The sequence below is a fragment of the Callorhinus ursinus genome, unplaced genomic scaffold, assembly GCF_003265705.2.
Source record: "Callorhinus ursinus isolate GAN/ISIS: 27379988/994484 unplaced genomic scaffold, GSC_fseal_2.0 scaffold4, whole genome shotgun sequence".
Taxonomy (NCBI): domain Eukaryota; kingdom Metazoa; phylum Chordata; class Mammalia; order Carnivora; family Otariidae; genus Callorhinus; species Callorhinus ursinus.
In genome coordinates, this window is record NW_027397066.1 from 71,995,846 (window position 1) to 72,013,256 (window position 17,411).

The following is a 17,411-nucleotide window of genomic DNA, read 5'->3' on the forward strand; positions in this document are numbered from 1 at the left end:
TAAAGGTTGGGACTAGAAAGCAGCTGAGAGATCGTGGGGCCTCAGGCAAAGCCGTCCTTAAAGGAGTCTATCAATGTCGGATGTGAACCCACATGAGAAAAAGAAGAAATGCTGAGAAGGAAAGCACACAACTCCCCCTCCTTCCGCACCTGCCTCGTGGCCATGAGGAGATCTATACTTAAAAGGCGCTGAGCCGGCAGTGGAGAAGGGGCTTCTCTCTGCTAGAAGGAGTTCAGTTCTACTTCTGCAAGTTCTGAATCCTCCAGGAGAAAAGGACAAGTTTCACAATATATTTGAGCTCCAGTGCCTTTACTATTTGGTTCAATGCCTTTAAAAAATCCAAAACACAACTTGGCCTGAAACATGACCATTATCCCAGAACACCAGTATTTTTCCGCTGTAGGGACAGGCCAGTAAAATCAATCATCAGCAGCTCCAGCTTTTTTTTTTTTTTTTTTTAATTTAAACCTGATAAATTCAGAACCAAAAATACCATGGAGGATGCATTCTACAGACAGTTTATTGGGCACATGGTACGTGTCAGGTCTTTGTGCTAGATGCCGAGGATCAGGTGCCCCATTAGGTGAACAAAATTCCGGCCCTCACAGATCTTAAGGTCTAGCACATTCTTCTGGGAACTTCTTTATTCAAAAGAGTGTATTTTACATGAAAATACCATCTCCATTATATAGCCATGCCTGTGACTGGAAGAGAGACCTCTGCATTTTGGCTGTATACAAATCCTTCTGTGAATATAAACTTCACGCTCCTTTATAGCGGCTCTTAAGAACTTATTTTGTTGGGTTCTTGACAACACTCTCCACAGAAGGTCACGGAGAGTAACTGACAAGGGTATCTGATTACGAGTTTCTTAAGGAATAGAGCAGAAGCCTTTCGTGCCACTGTCTCCCCCTCCCCCCAGGACTAATGACAAACACACAATAACCATGCTTTGCTGAGTAACAAATCGCTTTCAATGCTTCCTGTTGCTATGAAAAGGCAAAGTCCTATCTTGGATTCCTCACACTTTTGGTTTAGGCTGGTGGCTGGAACTTCTCTACAGATAAACACTGGCCACGGCTACACTGAAGAGAGATTGAATTTTAGGGCAAATCATACTAGTTTAACACCTTCATTTTAAGGACAAGAATGCCTCGAGCCGGTGACAGTGTATGGGGGCAGACCCAGGGACAGGGGAGTCTCTAGGGCTTTGTGCACGCATCTGTAATCTACACCCCCTCCACCACTGTCCCCCTGAAGCAGAACAGTAGTGACCAAATGTTAGCTGCAAACTCATGTTTCTTTGGAACTCAAATCCAGCATCTGTTCCACAGCTTAAGTCTCTCCTCAGTTTAGCCACCAGAGAGCTTGGGTCTGCTGAAAATCTGTAGGCATCTCCTAAACGTCAGGAAAACTCATATGTCAAATACTGAACACAGAAGATTCATTTCTAAAGCCACACAGTTGACCCCAATCGGGAAACCCAGTACATTCACATACCGGCCGGCCGTGAATGCTTTCGTAATATAATAGAGCTTTCTGCAGAGCCACCTTCTCATTGGCAATCTGGTCTTTGGTCATATCCTGAATAAACACAAGGAGAGAGAAATGAAAGATGGGGAAACATTTACGAGCACTCCTACTTCTTTCTATAGACAAATTTCCTCAAGTAAGGTTAAAAAGTATCCTCCTACAGTCGTTCCTACGGGCTCTATTCAGAGCTTGCTTAGGAGTCAGCTCGTCCCGGCTTTCTGCCGGTGAAAGAGCTAGCACAGCAGAGTCGCCATCAACTCCTTGTGTGTCCCACCCGGCCGCAAAGGCAGGATGAGGTAAGTGGGGCTGCGAGGCACGTGGGGCTTAGCTGAATGGCCCAAGCCAGGACTACAGCCCCAAAGGTTCGTCTACAATCCTTCTACTCTAGAGTCATCAAATCATCTGTTAACCTCACGAGTTCTTTCTGCGATCTCTACATGAGAGTGTTCCGCTTTCAATGTGTCATCATAAACCAAAGTACTAGCACTGAAAACACTCTCAGGCTGTTCCATCTGCTTCTCTAGACATCTAAGGGTGTGGGAGACCAGGGCGTGGGAGGTCTGAGCAGGCGTCGCCGCATCCCTCTTCCCACCGGGACCATGTGTCGGGCCCTATGTTGCCACCATGTTGACTAGCAGTTAGCTTGGGGCCGCCCCCGAATCCCCACACCTTAATGTCTTCAGGACGGCTGCTTTCTGCCCGCTTCTCCTGGAGCTTCCTCTGGATGGATTCCAGTGTGGCTTCGACGCTAGGCTTTATGGCTTTATCGACGAGCTCTTGCTTCTTCTCATCTTCTTTCTCAAGCTGGGAACCGAAACTCTTGGGAAGCGTGTTGCTTCGCTGCCGCATCCTGGGGCTTAGGTCCTCTTCAGATATCTTTAGTTTGGACTCTAGTTTGAAAACATTTGGGGGTGGTGACATATGAGAATTGATGTCTGCTGAACCCCAACTGTTTTTCTGTGGTGTTACTAACCATTTAGCCCCATCTTTTTTGGGAAAGTATCTAATTATAACAGTAGTCGAAATCCCTGGGTTATTATGTAAAACCTGAGAAAATGCTAACATCTTCTTGGATTATCTGGAATAATTCCCTAACCCAAATTCCTGAGAAAGCTTTAGCTATGTAACATCCATGCTTTAGCCACACCAATAGGTTTGCTGTTCTCAGAATGTGGCAGATGGTTCTATACCCACTCCCTTACTGTCTAACAGCATTGACTGGCTGATCCAGCACCCCCAACTGCTGGCCAACTTTTTCCAGATAACTTACATACGTCATTTTGGCATTATTTTCCCTTTGTATTCCATTTGGTTGTTTATATGACTATCTCCTAAAAGACAGCATGCTTTTTGAGGGACAAGGACCCAATCCTTTTTATATTCCTCCGTGCTTACAGGTCTTCTCCTAACACCACAGCAAATAAAAATTCATGATTTCGGGAAATGGGGAAATGCTGCAGCATTTGCATCTTAACTAATCCAGGTTGCCCTGTGACGGAGAGCATGGTGAGACGTGGGGAAGGTGTCCTCTGAACACCGGGAGCGCTGGGAAGCAGCGTCAAGGAACTTGTCTTTCTGAACTATTTCAACAGGGGCACTCGGGATGTGGTGAGATCATGAATCCTGCAGGTGGCTTGTCTTACTGAAGCCATGGCATAGGTCTACAACATCACCTACCTTTAAGCTGTTTCCGGAATTTGGCAAGGTCATTTGTCCATTTTAGAACCTCTGGATTGGCTGCTTTGTCACTATGAGAAGGCTGAGAAAAGCAAAATTGAATGTAAATGTTTGCAAACTGGGGCAGGAAAAAGAAGATGAGTTTGATGATCAGTTTTTTTTTTAATTTTGTAAGATTTTATTTATTTTTTTCAGAAAGAGAGAGAGGGAGAGAGAAAACACAAGGGGGGTGGGCAGAGGGAGAAGCAGACTTTCCGCTGAGCAGGGAGCCCAATGTGGGGCTCGATACCAGGACCCTGGGCTCATGACCTGAGCCAAAGGCAGATGCTCAACTTGACTGAGCCACCCAGGTGCCCCCCCTCTTTTTTTTAAGAGAAGATAATTTCATTGTTTTGGGTGGTTTCAATACATAGTTTTATACTATTTTATGTCTTTTTTCTTAGGTTTGTTTATTTATTTGAGAGAGTGTGCATGGGTGCGAGTGGGGGGAGGGGGCAGAGAAAGAGCAGGGAAAGAGAATCTCAAGCAGACTCCCCACTGAGCGGGGAACCCAATGTGGGGCTCAATCCCATGACCTATGAGATCATGACCTGAGCTGAAGGCAGATGCTTAACCGACTGAGCCACCCAGGCGCCCTGTGATTAGTTTGTTTTAAAGAGGAAGAGAAGGTTGAGTCCCACCGGAAAAAGAAATTCATCATGAACAATTAGAGCAAATGTCATCAGTATAATTCCATTATCTTTCTTTACATCTGGTTATTTTCGATGCTTTCAGAGAATTCCTCACAGGCAAAATGCTGGACTTCCGTGAAGTCCATGGCCCCTTTTTATGAGTTGTAGGGTTTAAGCTGTCAGGCTAACAGGATGGAAAGCAGAGGAGACATACATCCTACACTGGAATCACCATGCAAAGTGCCTTTCTGCCGCTCTTGTGGGCAACGCTAAGATAGAGCTGAGAGCAGAATGAGGTAAATACTAATGAAATTTTAGAAGATAATCTTGAATTAAGTTTGAGCCAAAATAAAGAGTCACTTAATGATTTTTCCCATTCCTTCACAAGGTTAAGTTTATAAGAGGTCAACTAAAATGTTCAATCATATTTGTAAGAATACCCTGTGCAAGGAAAATGCTGATACATGATGTCTGGGGCATCTCAGGGTTTACTAGCCAGTTTCTATTGCCTTTTTGTTTGGGGGCTCCCCAGAAATCTCCCCTAACTTTTGATCGCTTCTCTGAGTTTCTAATATGCTGGCATGTGGGCATTGTCAGGGGACAGGAGTGGACAGGGACAACCCTGTGAAGAGACACTTACTCTGTACTTCCTCTCCTCTTCAAATCTATCTTCGAACTTTCGGATCTTCTTTTTAAGGTTCTGAATCCTTCGCGTGAGCTGGGCAGGTGTCAGGTCCTCCTGCTCGTCATCGTAGGAGCCGAGAGAGGAGCTCCGGCGCCTGTGAGGGGCACAGGTTGGGGCACTCGCTGCCTGCTGAGGGGCTTGGGGATGGGGATGCGGCACGGAGGGAGAGGGTCCAGGCAGTCTCCATCTTCCCATGTAAAAGAAAGGGGACTACCAATTCATCTGGTGACCCTGAGCTCTCTGTGTCCCACCTATCAAATAGGCCTAACTTTCTCTCACTCACATTTACAATTAGCAAAGGTAGGACTGACATAGGCACTGCAGACCTGAGAGTTAAATTTTAGATAGCTCTGGAGAGGATGTGCCAGTGGAAATTCAGTGTGCAGCGATGTAGTTGCGCCAACTGAAAAATTACAACAGAGCCTGTGTACTAGGATGGAGAATTCCCAATATGTTCTTCCACAGACTCACAATGTAGTTAAAAAAAAAACTGCCAGCCATCAACACCATTCCTATTCTTTCTAACGTTAACAGCGATGATACATTTGCTTATCAGCAACGCACACATACCTCATGAAAGAATGGGAATTTGGGGGAGAAGGAGGCACTTCTGTGTCATCCAGGTACTGCCTACTCTGCCCATAAGCATAGAACCGAGGAGAGAGCATGGGGTCACTGTCTTCATCCAGAAGCTGGCGAATCAGGCGCCCAGCCTGCGGGGAGAGGTGCGCTTCATCTGAGTCCACGTTCTCCTGCTGCCATGAGAAGGCAGGGAGGGGTTCTGGAAAATAAGGAGGGGAAGAAGTCAAAATTGTTCAGGAAAGCATAATTGTTTCCTAAGGTTTCTGAATGGCTTAGGAGGCACTGAATTTAGGAGGCACTGAATGACCTCACGTTTCAGATTTAAGGTTCCGATGAAGGACACTATGCCCCGACTGGAATCATCAATATATCTGATAAGTCCTCACTTGCTTTCCAAAGAGAATTTACCAGGCTTGCCCGGAGGAATGGCCTTGAAGAAGAACAAATGGTATATGCTTCCAACCTCCCCCACAGGTCAGAGGCAAGACCTTTTCCAGGTGAGGGTATTATGGAGAAGAAAAGCATGTATGCCAGGGAGAGAGAGATTTGGCATCGTGGGCTATACGTCCTTAACTGAAACAACCAGGGAGTCACATTTGTCTTGAGAGAGCCCATTTACCTAGGAGTTTGCACCTTCCATTTGGGGCTTTCAGTAAGCTGTTCATGTGCTTCTGCTTAGTGCTGGGATTAGTATGTGTAAGATGCATGTTCTGCACTTGAAGTTTCAGAAGCTGCTCAAGACTACAGTTAACCTAAGATGCTTACATAAATTAGTCAAAAACAAAAAGAAAAAGGATGCCTTACAAAGGGTAAATCTGTACAAATTATTTTAGATAGTCTTTAAGAAAAAAAAAAAACGCACTGAACACAACATCCTGATTTGTCATTTTTGGATGAATAGGGTGATATTTATTTCTCTTTCCTTCAAGACCCATCTCAATATACTCCTTTCTGCATTAAAAAAAATCCTATCAGATTTTAAAGATAGATCTCAGATGATGTAGGGTATTTCATCTGTAGCAGTCCCTGAGTTTAAAAAAAAAAAAAAAGGTATGCTTCAAGTATACTTACGGATTACTGTGACTTACACAAGGCTGGGATCTGACCATGCTCTGAAATTCTGGGATTCCTAGAGCAACATTTGTTCCTTCAGCTATCAAAGCGTTTATCAGATCTACAAAATTATCTCACACAAGTGCCTGTTCAGTATTTTACTTAAAAAGATCGTATCAGGGGCATCTGGGTGGCTCAGTCGTTAAGCGTCTGCCTTCGGCTCAGGTCATGATCCCAGGGTCCTGGGATCGAGCCCCGCATCGGGCTCCCTGCTGGGTGGAGAGCCTGCTTCTCCCTCTGCCACTCCCCCTGCTTGTGTTCCCTCTCTCACTGTGTCTCTCTCTGTCAAATAAATAAATAAAATTTTTTAAAAAAATAAAAAGATCATATCATAATCATAGAACATTAGAGCTGGTTAAAACTTCATACATTAACTAATTTAGTGATTTCTCAACCCCGCTGCACATTAGCATCACAAAGGGAGATACTCACAACTTCTAATGCACAGGTTCTCACCGCCCCCCCCACAACTAAATAGAATATTTAGGTGAGGGCCCAGATACCTGCCCCACCCCCCAAGCGTACTTTAAAAGCTGCCCAAGTGATCCTAAATGCATCAGGTTTAAGAACCACGGATTCAATCCAACAGATTATAGACAAGGAAATTGAAACCCAAAGAATTTAAGACCAAATCTAATTTAAGAATTTAAGAGCAAATCTAATCAATGACAAGAGTTGGGACGAAAACGAAATCTCCTGACTTGAGGGACAGTGCTTCAATTTAGTATGGGCCAGATGCTCTAAGCACAAGGATGGCTATCTGAAATTTTTGAAGATCCCACAGTAGGAGAGATAAGCATATTAATGTAAAAAAAATTAACCTCATGTGGAATGAGGTCCATAGGTTCTCAAGATTTAAAGAGAGAATGAAGTTATCTGGGAACTCAGATGGTAATATAAATTATTTTTTAAAAAATTAAAGCAGTGTTGAAATAAATTTTTATCTGCTACTCTCAAAAAGTGGCAGGGAATATTCTGGTAGATATATCGGGCTAATGGTGGAGGTGACCAGGAGGTGCCCCCTCATTTGCACTATTGAAGCTTGCAGGAGGTTCCTCCTAAGTGTCAGGGCTCAGATAGGAGCAGCTCTAAACTCCTGGCATAAAAGAGCAAAAAAAAAAATCGAGGAGAAGTGAGGGAAGGAGAGCGCAAGAGGAAAATAATCCCCAGAGAAATAAGAAAAGTGTAGTGTTAAGTTACCGAAAATGGAACTAGGAAACTGGCCAGACTGTATTTGTTATTTCGTGGTAATTCTTAAGACAGCAGTGATTTTTCTGTAAGGACTAATATCAATAGAGCCAGGCAGGGAAAGGGTTAAGATGCAGCCAGTGATAACCTCATGGCAGAGTGGCAAAGGGGCAAAACAAGGTGGGGAAGGCCAAGGTGGTGTGGAGGGGACAGAGGGCACAGGAAAAGCAAAGTCTGATGTTGGTATTGGCATGTGGGTGTGCTGGCTAGTTGGACATTTCTACTCATCGCAGTTTAGTTTGAATAGGTGTTAGCTTACATCCTGAAATCCTTTAATTTGTCGGAACCTAGCAGAATCTCTCTTCAGAACTATCACAACTCATCTTTCAGTTTTCAATTATGTGGCCTCAGTGTACAAAATGAGTGTCTGTGACCATTATCCAAACAGGTCTCCAGTAAAAAATGTATTATGATCCTGAATTAACGACACAACACTAATCACGGAACTGAGTTATGCTTGTTTGATGCTCTGTGGAGCCATTCATCAGATTTCCTTTGTGTTAACACAGACCCATTCTTGACCACTCACTTGACTGATAAGAAGACCCAACATGCCCCTTCCTTAACGTCACCAATGGTATATATGAAATACACAGCTGAAGCAATTCGAGCTTATGGGTGACATTTTCTCTTAAAGGATATAGTTAGCATAAATGAATTCACTAAAAATTGACAAATGTAAAACCATTATGAATTTCAATGAACAAAATAAAAGGTTACGTTGCATCGTTAGTATGCATGCAGTACAGAAGTGAAGTTTCTCACCCATGCAACATGAAATGCTTGCATTTCTCTCTTCTCTCTTTTTTTTTGTTTCCATGGGTTTATTCATTTACTTTATTGAAATATAATTAACATACCGTGTTATTTAGTTTCAGGTGTATAATATTCAACAATTCCCTGCATTACTCGGTGCTCATCAAGATACGTGCACTCTTATCCATATTATCTATGGATACCACCCCCCGCCCCGCCCCTCCCTCTGGCAACCACCAGTTTGTAGGTAATAGTCCATTTTTGGTCTCTTTTTTTCCCCCTTGTTCATTTGTTTTGTTTCTTAAATTCCATGTGAGTGAAATCATATGGTATTTGTCTTTCTCAGCCTGACTTATTTCACTTAGCTTAATACCCTCTAGGCCCATCCATGTTGTTGTAAAGGGCAAGACCTCACTTTTCCCTTCTTTTCTACAGAATTAAAATTTAAGGCTCTTATAATTTATAAAATTACACATAATATATAGTTCAACATAACTAAATCAGTAAAACCGACTATTCTTCTTTTAGTTTGTAAGGATCTAAAAATACAAGGCCTGCTCATGTTTTGACAGTTGGCACTTAGCTAGGCAAAGAAGAAAGAACCAAGAAAGAACCAAAAGTGGTACAGGACAGGATGCCAACTGCATTGCCTGCCTAGAGATTCAGTTTTGAGGATGTATTCATTGACCATTCCCAGTGCCTAGTCTGAGAAATAGTTTATATTTTAATCCGTAATTCTAGAGCAATGAAATGGACAAAGATATTCCAAGAAAAGTATTCAAAGGGAAAACAGAAAAGATTTGAGGCTTTGAATTAGATTTTCATCTTAAAGCATCACATAAAAGAAATGTGTTTTTATATCCAGACCAGAATTCCTTAAGTTCCGTGATTTTAGTCACGTGTCTTGTCACAAAGAACTCTGGACATAAATATGGCAGGTCTCTTTATGAAAAATTAATCCACCAGGACAGCGGACATCACAGCAGGTCAGAAGTAACAGAGATAAAAGCTGTACTCATGCTACCTAAGTAATCGAAAAGAATAGATCCTGGGGGAGTTCCAACTGAGACAGTACCGTACACACGGAAATAAAGGAAATTCACGGAAGGAAGAAGAAACATGGTTCTGAGTAATATTAATGTGGTCATTGAGATACAGCTACTCTCTGCTTAGCCAGTTGGATCCATCTGCTATACAAAAGAAAACTGGCTACTAAGATGATTTATTGAAGAAATCTGCCAGAATTAAGGGAGCTGATGTTTTCCACTTCTCATTTCCAACTACATGCTATTTAGAGTCATTACTTCCTGGCACGATGTCATACCGTCTTTCAAGGTGGCTCCTCGGTGGTGCGAGGAGGTATGTGCACATCCCAGACACTGGAAGATGTAAACCCCACCCGGGAGGGAAATCCTATTATAGAAATTTCCTTAGTGTTCCAAAACGTAACCTTAGAACAATAGTAGCCCTATTAAATTGTTCAAATAATCTTGCAAACGATCAGAGTTAGAAGGAACCTTAGTAGTCAGCTTTGTCAATCCCAGTTTAATCCTTACATTTCATATATCTGCTTTGTCTCTATTTGCAAATGTAATAAGTAGGCCCTTAATTGCTCCGTTTAAGTCATTAATAAAATGTGTGGAACAGGCTAGAGCTGAGGACTTTGCTAATGAGAAGACCCCCATTTGTGTCAACTTTGATCTGTGTATCTGCATGCTTAATCAGTTACTAATTCACTCTGTTACCTGACTGTCTGCTATTCTTGCCACATCTGACAGGGCACTGGAGTCCCTGTTAAAGGCCCAGCTGAGGTCTTCTCAAATGTGACATTTCCTAACCCAGAGTCACACACACAAACACACACACACAAGGATGCTGGTTTGGTAAGCTCTGTCCTTGGTCAACAGTGGAGGACCCGGTAATTATGGACTCCTTCTCTGTGTTCAGAGCCACCCACTGTCATTAGGTAGAACCGGGCTCTGGTTTCAAAGAAGTCCAACTTAGGCTGGTTTTTCCTGAAACTATATTTGGAAACATTTATGGAAGACAGTAATAACATCAACTAACACTCACATAGTGCCTGTTAGGTGCTTGTATTGTGCCAAGCACTTTGCAAATATTAGCTCACTTAATCCTTGCAACAAACTTACTAAGTGAATACTACAATATCTATTTACTCACTATTATCTTTTGTTATGCCTATTTAAAAAAAACCATTTATTTATTTGAGAGAGAGAGAGAGACAGAGCATGAACAGGGGGGGAGGAGGGAGAGGGAGAAGCAGACTCTGTGCTGAGCAGGGAGCCCAATGTGGGACTCATCCCAGGACCCTGAGATCATGACCTGAGCTGAAGACTTAACTGACTGAGCCACCCAGGCGCCCCTGTTATGACTATTTAAAGATGGAGAAACTGAGGCTGAAACTGTAACACATTTACTAACTTGTCCACAAAGCTGCTAAAGCTGCCTGGTCTTAGCCATTATGGCCCCCTGCCTGCCAGGATACATAACTGGCATTGCTGAGAAAGAGGCATCAGAGAGGAAGTCAGGAGATTTCGTTATCTTGAATCATCATTTTGCTTCTTTTGGCCTCAACTTTCTTATCTATATAATGGCAGTGTCCAGTCAAAAGGTCTTTACGATCCCTTGCTTCTTCATCATTCTTTCAGAGAATTTCCAAAGTTATTTTGGACAAGTAGTAAGTAATAAATAAGAAATACAAAGTATTTTATGTCCTTTAAAAATGTTCTTTTAAGCTTAACTTCACCAGGACAATGTTAATAGAATAGCTGAGTATTTAAACCTCAATACTTCCACAAATGATACCCCTAAATCAAGATGAATTGGCTGATTAGGAACATTCTGATTATGCAATTCTGAAAGGTTTACATAACAAATAATGGTACATTTGATTTGTGTACTCATTTAATTTTGGAGAGTGGAAGTAATAAAATGATAATATGATGTGGATAGGTAAAAAAATGTGCCCTAATACATAGCAACATACAGAGCGAGAGAAAAAAAAGGAAAAAGCATGTATTATGTATCTGCCAACAAGCATGATTAGACTCTGAGCCTGTGTTCACTTTGAGAGGGTTCCACTCTATCTAATTATTAGGTTCATTTACTTTTTTGTTGCCCTGATACAACATGCCCCAGAAGCCCGAGAACGTCATTGCCATATGGGAGCTTCCACTGCTGAGGCTAGCGCCAGCAGGCTGCTCATTGAGTACTCACCTAACATTCTACGCTTCTGTAATGAGAGAGTGTGACCTAAGGTGTGGGGACGGCGAACAGACCAGCAAACCAAAAAGAGCGGGTTACACTACATGGTGGCTCGGAGACTGGTAATGGAGACTTACAGGCGGATTCTGGCTCAGAAGGTTTGATTAACTATTACTTCCATTTATATATTTTGTTGCCCTAGTTTCACGTTCACAGCTTAAATTAGTGCAAAGTGGATTCCTTACTGCAAAGCTACCATTTTGTGTGTTTCTTAGTGAAGCTCTAAAAAAAAGGTAATATTTTAGTGATTGGACTCATGGCTCTCATCTGAACTATCCTTTATGCAACAATTCCTTTATTTTGATTATACTTACTGTTATAATGTAAGGGGAAAATTTAAAATAAATATATGATAAAAAATGGCCACTGAAAACAATAACCAAATGATCAAAATGGCCTTGAAATGAATCCGTGTAGAGTTTTAAGATGCGCAAGTTCAGGAAGTAAGGCAGTAATTGGCAAAAGTTAACACAAGTCCTTTCATAAATTACATAGATAACATAATTAGCATTTCCAGGCCTACTGCATTCCCCCCCCCATAAGCTTTTTAAGATTCCACCTTATTTCCCAATATAACATAAAATTATGGATAACATAATTTGGTCACAGACCAACATAAAATGTTGGTTCCTTCATATTATTATTATTATTATTATCATCTAGAAGAGAGTTCTTTACATTAAGTAATAAAACAGTTTTAAGGGAAGTTAGCTTCTGACCACACTGGAGGGAATTTTCTTTTTTTTTTTTTTTTAAAGATTTTATTTATTTATTTGAGAGAGAGAATGAGATGGAGAGAGAGAGCATGAGATTGGGGAGGGTCAGAGGGAGAAGCAGACTCTCTGCTGAGCAGGGAGCCCGACGTGGGACTCGATCCCGGGACTCCAGGATCATGACCTGAGCCGAAGGCAGTCGCTTAACCAACTGAGCCACCCAGGCGCCCTGGAGGGAATTTTCATACTGCCCTCTTAACATATGCTGGAAGAGATCACAAATTTATGGCTGACTAAGATAAAAATCACCAAACTGAGTCCATTTCAGGGGGGGATTAGATGAATCTCCCTGCCCCCTTTACTGAATATACCAAGGTAACGTGGCTAATTTGAATTCTGTCCAAAAATCCTAGTTTTTATCTAGAGTTCTGTGTGGAGACTGTATTAGTGAAACCCAAATACAGCACTTGTTTTAGCTACTGCTTTTTTCTTTTATTTGGGTAACAGCGGCTACTACGGGACTTACTTTTTTGTGTGTGGGGGGGTTGTTTTCAGTGAATTTAAAACACACCTGAATATTCCAAAGTCCACAAAACAAAAGAAGAACAATAAAACACTACCCAGGAATGTATCACTGAAATTAAAAACAAAACAAAACAAAACACCCTGCAATTTTTTCTAGTGACCGTATCATGAGCTGGGAAGGTCTGAGAAAATCTCCAACCCAACTGCCTAATTACATGGGAAAGGGCTAGAACATGTTTCTTGGATTGCAAAGAGGGAGAACTAGAATAAAAAAACAGTTTGTTTTCACGTCACCAAGCCCTGGATGCAAGGAGCATAAAGGGATTGCTGTTTTTTCACTTTGTGGTCTCTTTAGACCGTCTTCTGCTCCTTCATCTAAACTCATTATCACAATGAGTACTGTTTGGTTTAAAAAGGGGTGGGGAGAAGACGAGGAAATCCAGGTGCTTCGGAAAAGGACTGATGTCTTGTAGCTGTGATTCTCTCTGTCACTGTGTTAAGTCGTGCTGTTGTTCTGAAACCAGGCACACGATTTCTCCCTCTTTGTAGCCTCCAAACACACCCAGTGCACAGAGGCAGCTGGGCATGCATTTTGGATACACACTGAGATTGGTCCGGATGCAGACACAGGGATAAGGGAGGAAGAGCAGCTTGATGACACCGGAGCAAGCATCTTCCTGAAATGCAGTTTTGACAAGATGAGGACACCCTCTTCTTCCTCACAAGTACATGTCTAATGATTTGCCAAAAATCTCCAGAAAAACCAACCTTAAACACTGTATTATTGCAGGCTTTCCCTCGGAAGCATTTTTTATTCAGTGTTCTCTCTGAGGAGCAAATCCCTTATGCTGGCTAACCTGGCTTTTAAAAAATGCTATCCATTAAAAACAAAGAAGCAAAGCAAACCGAAACATCTTTCTTCAAAAAAAATGGGAAGGAGATTTCATGAAGGAGCGGGAAGAGCAGCTACACCCAGATGAGGTCCTAAGCGTGTATGGCTTGCTCAGTACTCCGCTCGGTACTACTAAAGGGGAAACAAACACACACACACACACACACACACACACACACACACACACACACACACACACACACACGTACGTATCGGCACTCCCGGTGAGTTAAGAAATAAAGAAGGCTGCAAGGTGACGCTACGATAGAGGGCAAGCACATTTTCTTTCTTAGATTGCAATTACTCCTGGCGACATTTAATGTGACACATTCCTATGCCAGGGAAAGGATTTGCAGTCATTTAGAAATGCAGTTACTCCTACACCCATCGCTTTCATACATCCATGTGGTGACGCGCCCCTCATTTAGGCTACTTTATATATGCTTTTCTGATATTAAATCATCCAAATAGCAGAGGATCTTACCTTCCCAGCTCTTCTCATCACACAATGCAGTCAGGTCGAGCTCAGGCACTTCAGAGACAAAGCTCTCCTGCTGGTCATCGGCATCTTGAGTCCTCTGCAGTTTGGTGTCAGGTACACTGGGATGCTCCTGAATCTTCATTGTGGGGCTCTGTAATAACAGCACAACGTCTCCAAATATCTACTGCTCACCAAAACCCACAAATGTCTGCAGCAATTCCACTCCTTCTGGATGAAACCTCCCAAGCTGTGGCGGTAGATGCACCCAGCCCAGAAATCAAAATCATAGCTCGATGCCCCCTGGATCCTAGCTGGCCACTTGCATGCAAAAAGCAACCATCCATCTATGCTCCTTTAACTTTTCTTCTGTGAGAAAGGCAAGAGGATTTCCACGAGCTGCTGCTCTGGGTAACTGCAGGTAGCTGACAGTCTTGACGGTTATTGACTGGGGTCGGGAAGGAGGGGAAGGAGTTTGTGTTTCCTTAAAGGAGTAGGGCTCTGAAGACCGTAAACAACAACAAAAATCCGGCTACTGCTGTTGCCAAGGCTGGGGAAGCAACACGGTGTCTCCTGCATGCAGACTTCTTTGCCCCTTAGGGGAACAATCCTGCAAGGCCGGGAACAGCGGCTGTGTGCACGAACGCTCTCCTGCTGGCCCCGGCAGGCTTAGATCAATTAAGCAGGGCTAGCTGCACAGTCCCAGATTTCCTGTGGTTGTTTTCGCCCCAAGTGTGGGGAGGACAGACTATTTATGGAGGAGCTCTGGGCATTAAAGCATTGTTGCGCAAATTCAAACAGCACAGGGGTTTGGCAGCTCATCTGGGCTAGCAGTAAGGAATACGGACTCTGGAAATGAGCCAAAATTACACAGGCAGCAGGACTTTTTTTTTTTTTTTAAAGTAAAAAAACCAAGAACTGGCAAGTCAGCAATGCATAATTTATATCTTACAAATATCCAACTGTCACTTGTTTTCCTACAAGTCATCTAGTCCGAATATTAAACACTCAGCTACACTTGGTTTTGCTCGTTGGGGGCACCTACACCCAGGCTGAGATATCTGGGGGATGGGAAAACTCTCTCTCAAAGGCTGCTATTTTAGCTAAGTGATTTTATGTGAACAAAATTTGCATTGAAATTCATTCTTTTTTTCCTTGCTCTTTTGGCATCTTATAAACCCAATCACTGTCACTTTCCCTTCTCTCCTAAGATTATAAACACAGGTGTTTACTCACAAATATTCTTCTCAAGTAGCACAGATCTGTACAAAAGATTTTCTTGGAGAATAACTGGAAATTTATTTTAGCAAATATAATAAAAGAAAAAAACCCAAACATCTGGAAGTCATAAATGATTCCATTAATGCATGAGAAATGCTCTTCTGCTTAAAATAAGCACTATTAAGACTTCCAGCTACTTTTAATAGCTATTCAACCCATTTTGATATCACCAGGGAATAGATGGGGCTTTTACTGTTATATTTCCACAAAATGATGCAAGAGGACCGCTATTTTCTTCACCACATTGGGAATACAGTTCATGATGAGCTACCAAAGTCAGATGAAAATGCCAGGTAAAACTGGGGCTTTAAGATACTTTCAAAATGCTGCTTGTCTGTTGGGGGAGAAGGTAGAGTATGCATTTATGCCAAAAAAGTTATTTGTTCCTTGAGCTGAATCCTAAGTGGACCAGGGCTGAATGACCAAATCTGGCACTCAGCTTATTAAGAGCTACAGGGTCAGTCACCAACCGTGTGTGCGCGCGCGTGTGCGTGTTAGAACCTGCATACCGCAAATACACATTTTCTCAATAAAGATTCTAACACTTGTTCCACTTAGAGACATATAAAAAGGAAGACTATAAGAAATATGATTCCATATTATAAGCCCAGCATGTTGTCCATGTGGAGTGTTTTTCGGCCCCTGACACTGCACTACAGTGGGACGGACGTGGATCTTTCTAACAAGCAGACCTGCATGGCTGATATTCACTGTGCTTGGTGCTTGGGCTGAGCTGCTTCACTTCTCTGAGCCTCCGTTTCTTAATCTGTGAAACGGCATGAACAATTCCAATCTAGCAAGGTTCCTTTGAAGATCTGGGAAAAGGTATGCAAGGCCATTAGCACAGTGCCTGGAGCATAAGATACACACAGGTGAGGCCCTCAGTATTTTCATCATCTAGGCACCATAAGAAGATGAGAAAAACACTGCCACATCTCAAAATACCAGGGAGAGGTGTTGGAGACGAGCCATGTCCAACAGCAACTCAAGGCGAACTGTGCTACCTGGAAGAGGGGAGTTCTAGATGCATGATGAACCAACAGAGAAAAGAGCCACTTGGGGTCCCATCATGAGTCAGCAACAGCGATTTTGTTTTGGGGACAGTGTGGGTGAGAGGGGTCAGGAGGAGGAACAGATGCAGCAAACCTGGGGTTTGCTGGTCATAGCAGGGGAGGACGGGATGGAGGGACGCCCGGGGATGAGGGCGTCGGATCAGCAGACGCTGGACTGAGAAAGGCCTCGTATGCTCCGCTAAGTTTGGATTTTAGCCTGTAGTTGATACTGGAATGCCACGGAAGGATTTTAGAAACAGAGTAACAATGGTGAAATGTGTTTTCCAGGCTGAGGCCTTGCAGATGGGAGTGAATGCTGGTGGGAAGACCAGCAGGCCTAAGCACTGGGTTCTGTAGGCAGCCCGTGTCCCTTCCCAACGCGAGATACCGGCTTTGCTTCCTGCCATATGTGTGTCCCCTCAGGGCACTCAGAGTCCTGTGGTGCTTGACACGACACATGTGAAATGCTGACACACACACACACAGGCATACACTAATGTAAAAATGCGTACTTTTTACAATTGCTCCATCTGTATTAGCACCCATTTCAAAGGAAATTGAGATAATTTTTTTCTGCATCTGAATTAGTATCCATTTTAAAGAAGACTAAAATTAGAAAATTAATTTTTCCCCTCCAAAACGCACAGATTTCTTCATTCCTTCGATGACATGGTTTGGCGCACCCCCTCTGTGCTGGGCATTGTGAGCCATGCAAGCTCCCTACACCGAGAGAGCTGATATTTTGTGGAAGAGGCTCAGGAATGCTCAGTGGGGTTCTGAGGACAGTTGACTTGGGCGCAGTACAACAACAGACCACCTGGTGGATTAGTTAGCTGCCCTTCACAGTGTTCAGATGAAGTCTGGGAGTCGGGCATGTGGGAGAAGGAGAGATTACTGCCCTGGGTAGGAGGCTGGAATAG

General features: G+C 42.9%; 1 protein-coding gene and 1 long non-coding RNA gene across 10 annotated transcripts in view; one reads left to right on the forward strand and one right to left on the reverse strand.

Moving 5' to 3' along the window:
* The window catches only part of FAM13A (family with sequence similarity 13 member A), a 368,559-nt gene that overhangs the window by 18,975 nt on the left and 332,173 nt on the right, over positions 1 to 17,411 (reverse strand). For 7 of the 9 annotated variants that reach the window (XM_073891947.1, XM_073891949.1, XM_073891945.1 and 4 more), the window contains 6 exons: positions 14,165 to 14,312; positions 5,137 to 5,347; positions 4,522 to 4,753; positions 3,211 to 3,292; positions 2,203 to 2,423; positions 1,501 to 1,584 (listed from right to left, as the gene is read on the reverse strand). In XM_073891947.1, the coding sequence (XP_073748048.1) occupies positions 1,501 to 1,584; positions 2,203 to 2,423; positions 3,211 to 3,292; positions 4,522 to 4,753; positions 5,137 to 5,347; positions 14,165 to 14,312 (978 nt within the window). The remainder of the gene's footprint in view (positions 1 to 1,500; positions 1,585 to 2,202; positions 2,424 to 3,210; positions 3,293 to 4,521; positions 4,754 to 5,136; positions 5,348 to 14,164; positions 14,313 to 17,411) is intronic. The other 2 variants (XM_073891948.1, XM_025873432.2) reach the window with 1 other exon arrangement.
* Positions 11,109 to 17,411, forward strand: part of LOC141372631 (uncharacterized) — a 29,317-nt gene continuing 23,014 nt past the window's right edge. Inside the window, exon 1 of the long non-coding RNA XR_012377976.1 lies at positions 11,109 to 11,648. This is a non-coding gene — a long non-coding RNA (uncharacterized lncRNA). The remainder of the gene's footprint in view (positions 11,649 to 17,411) is intronic.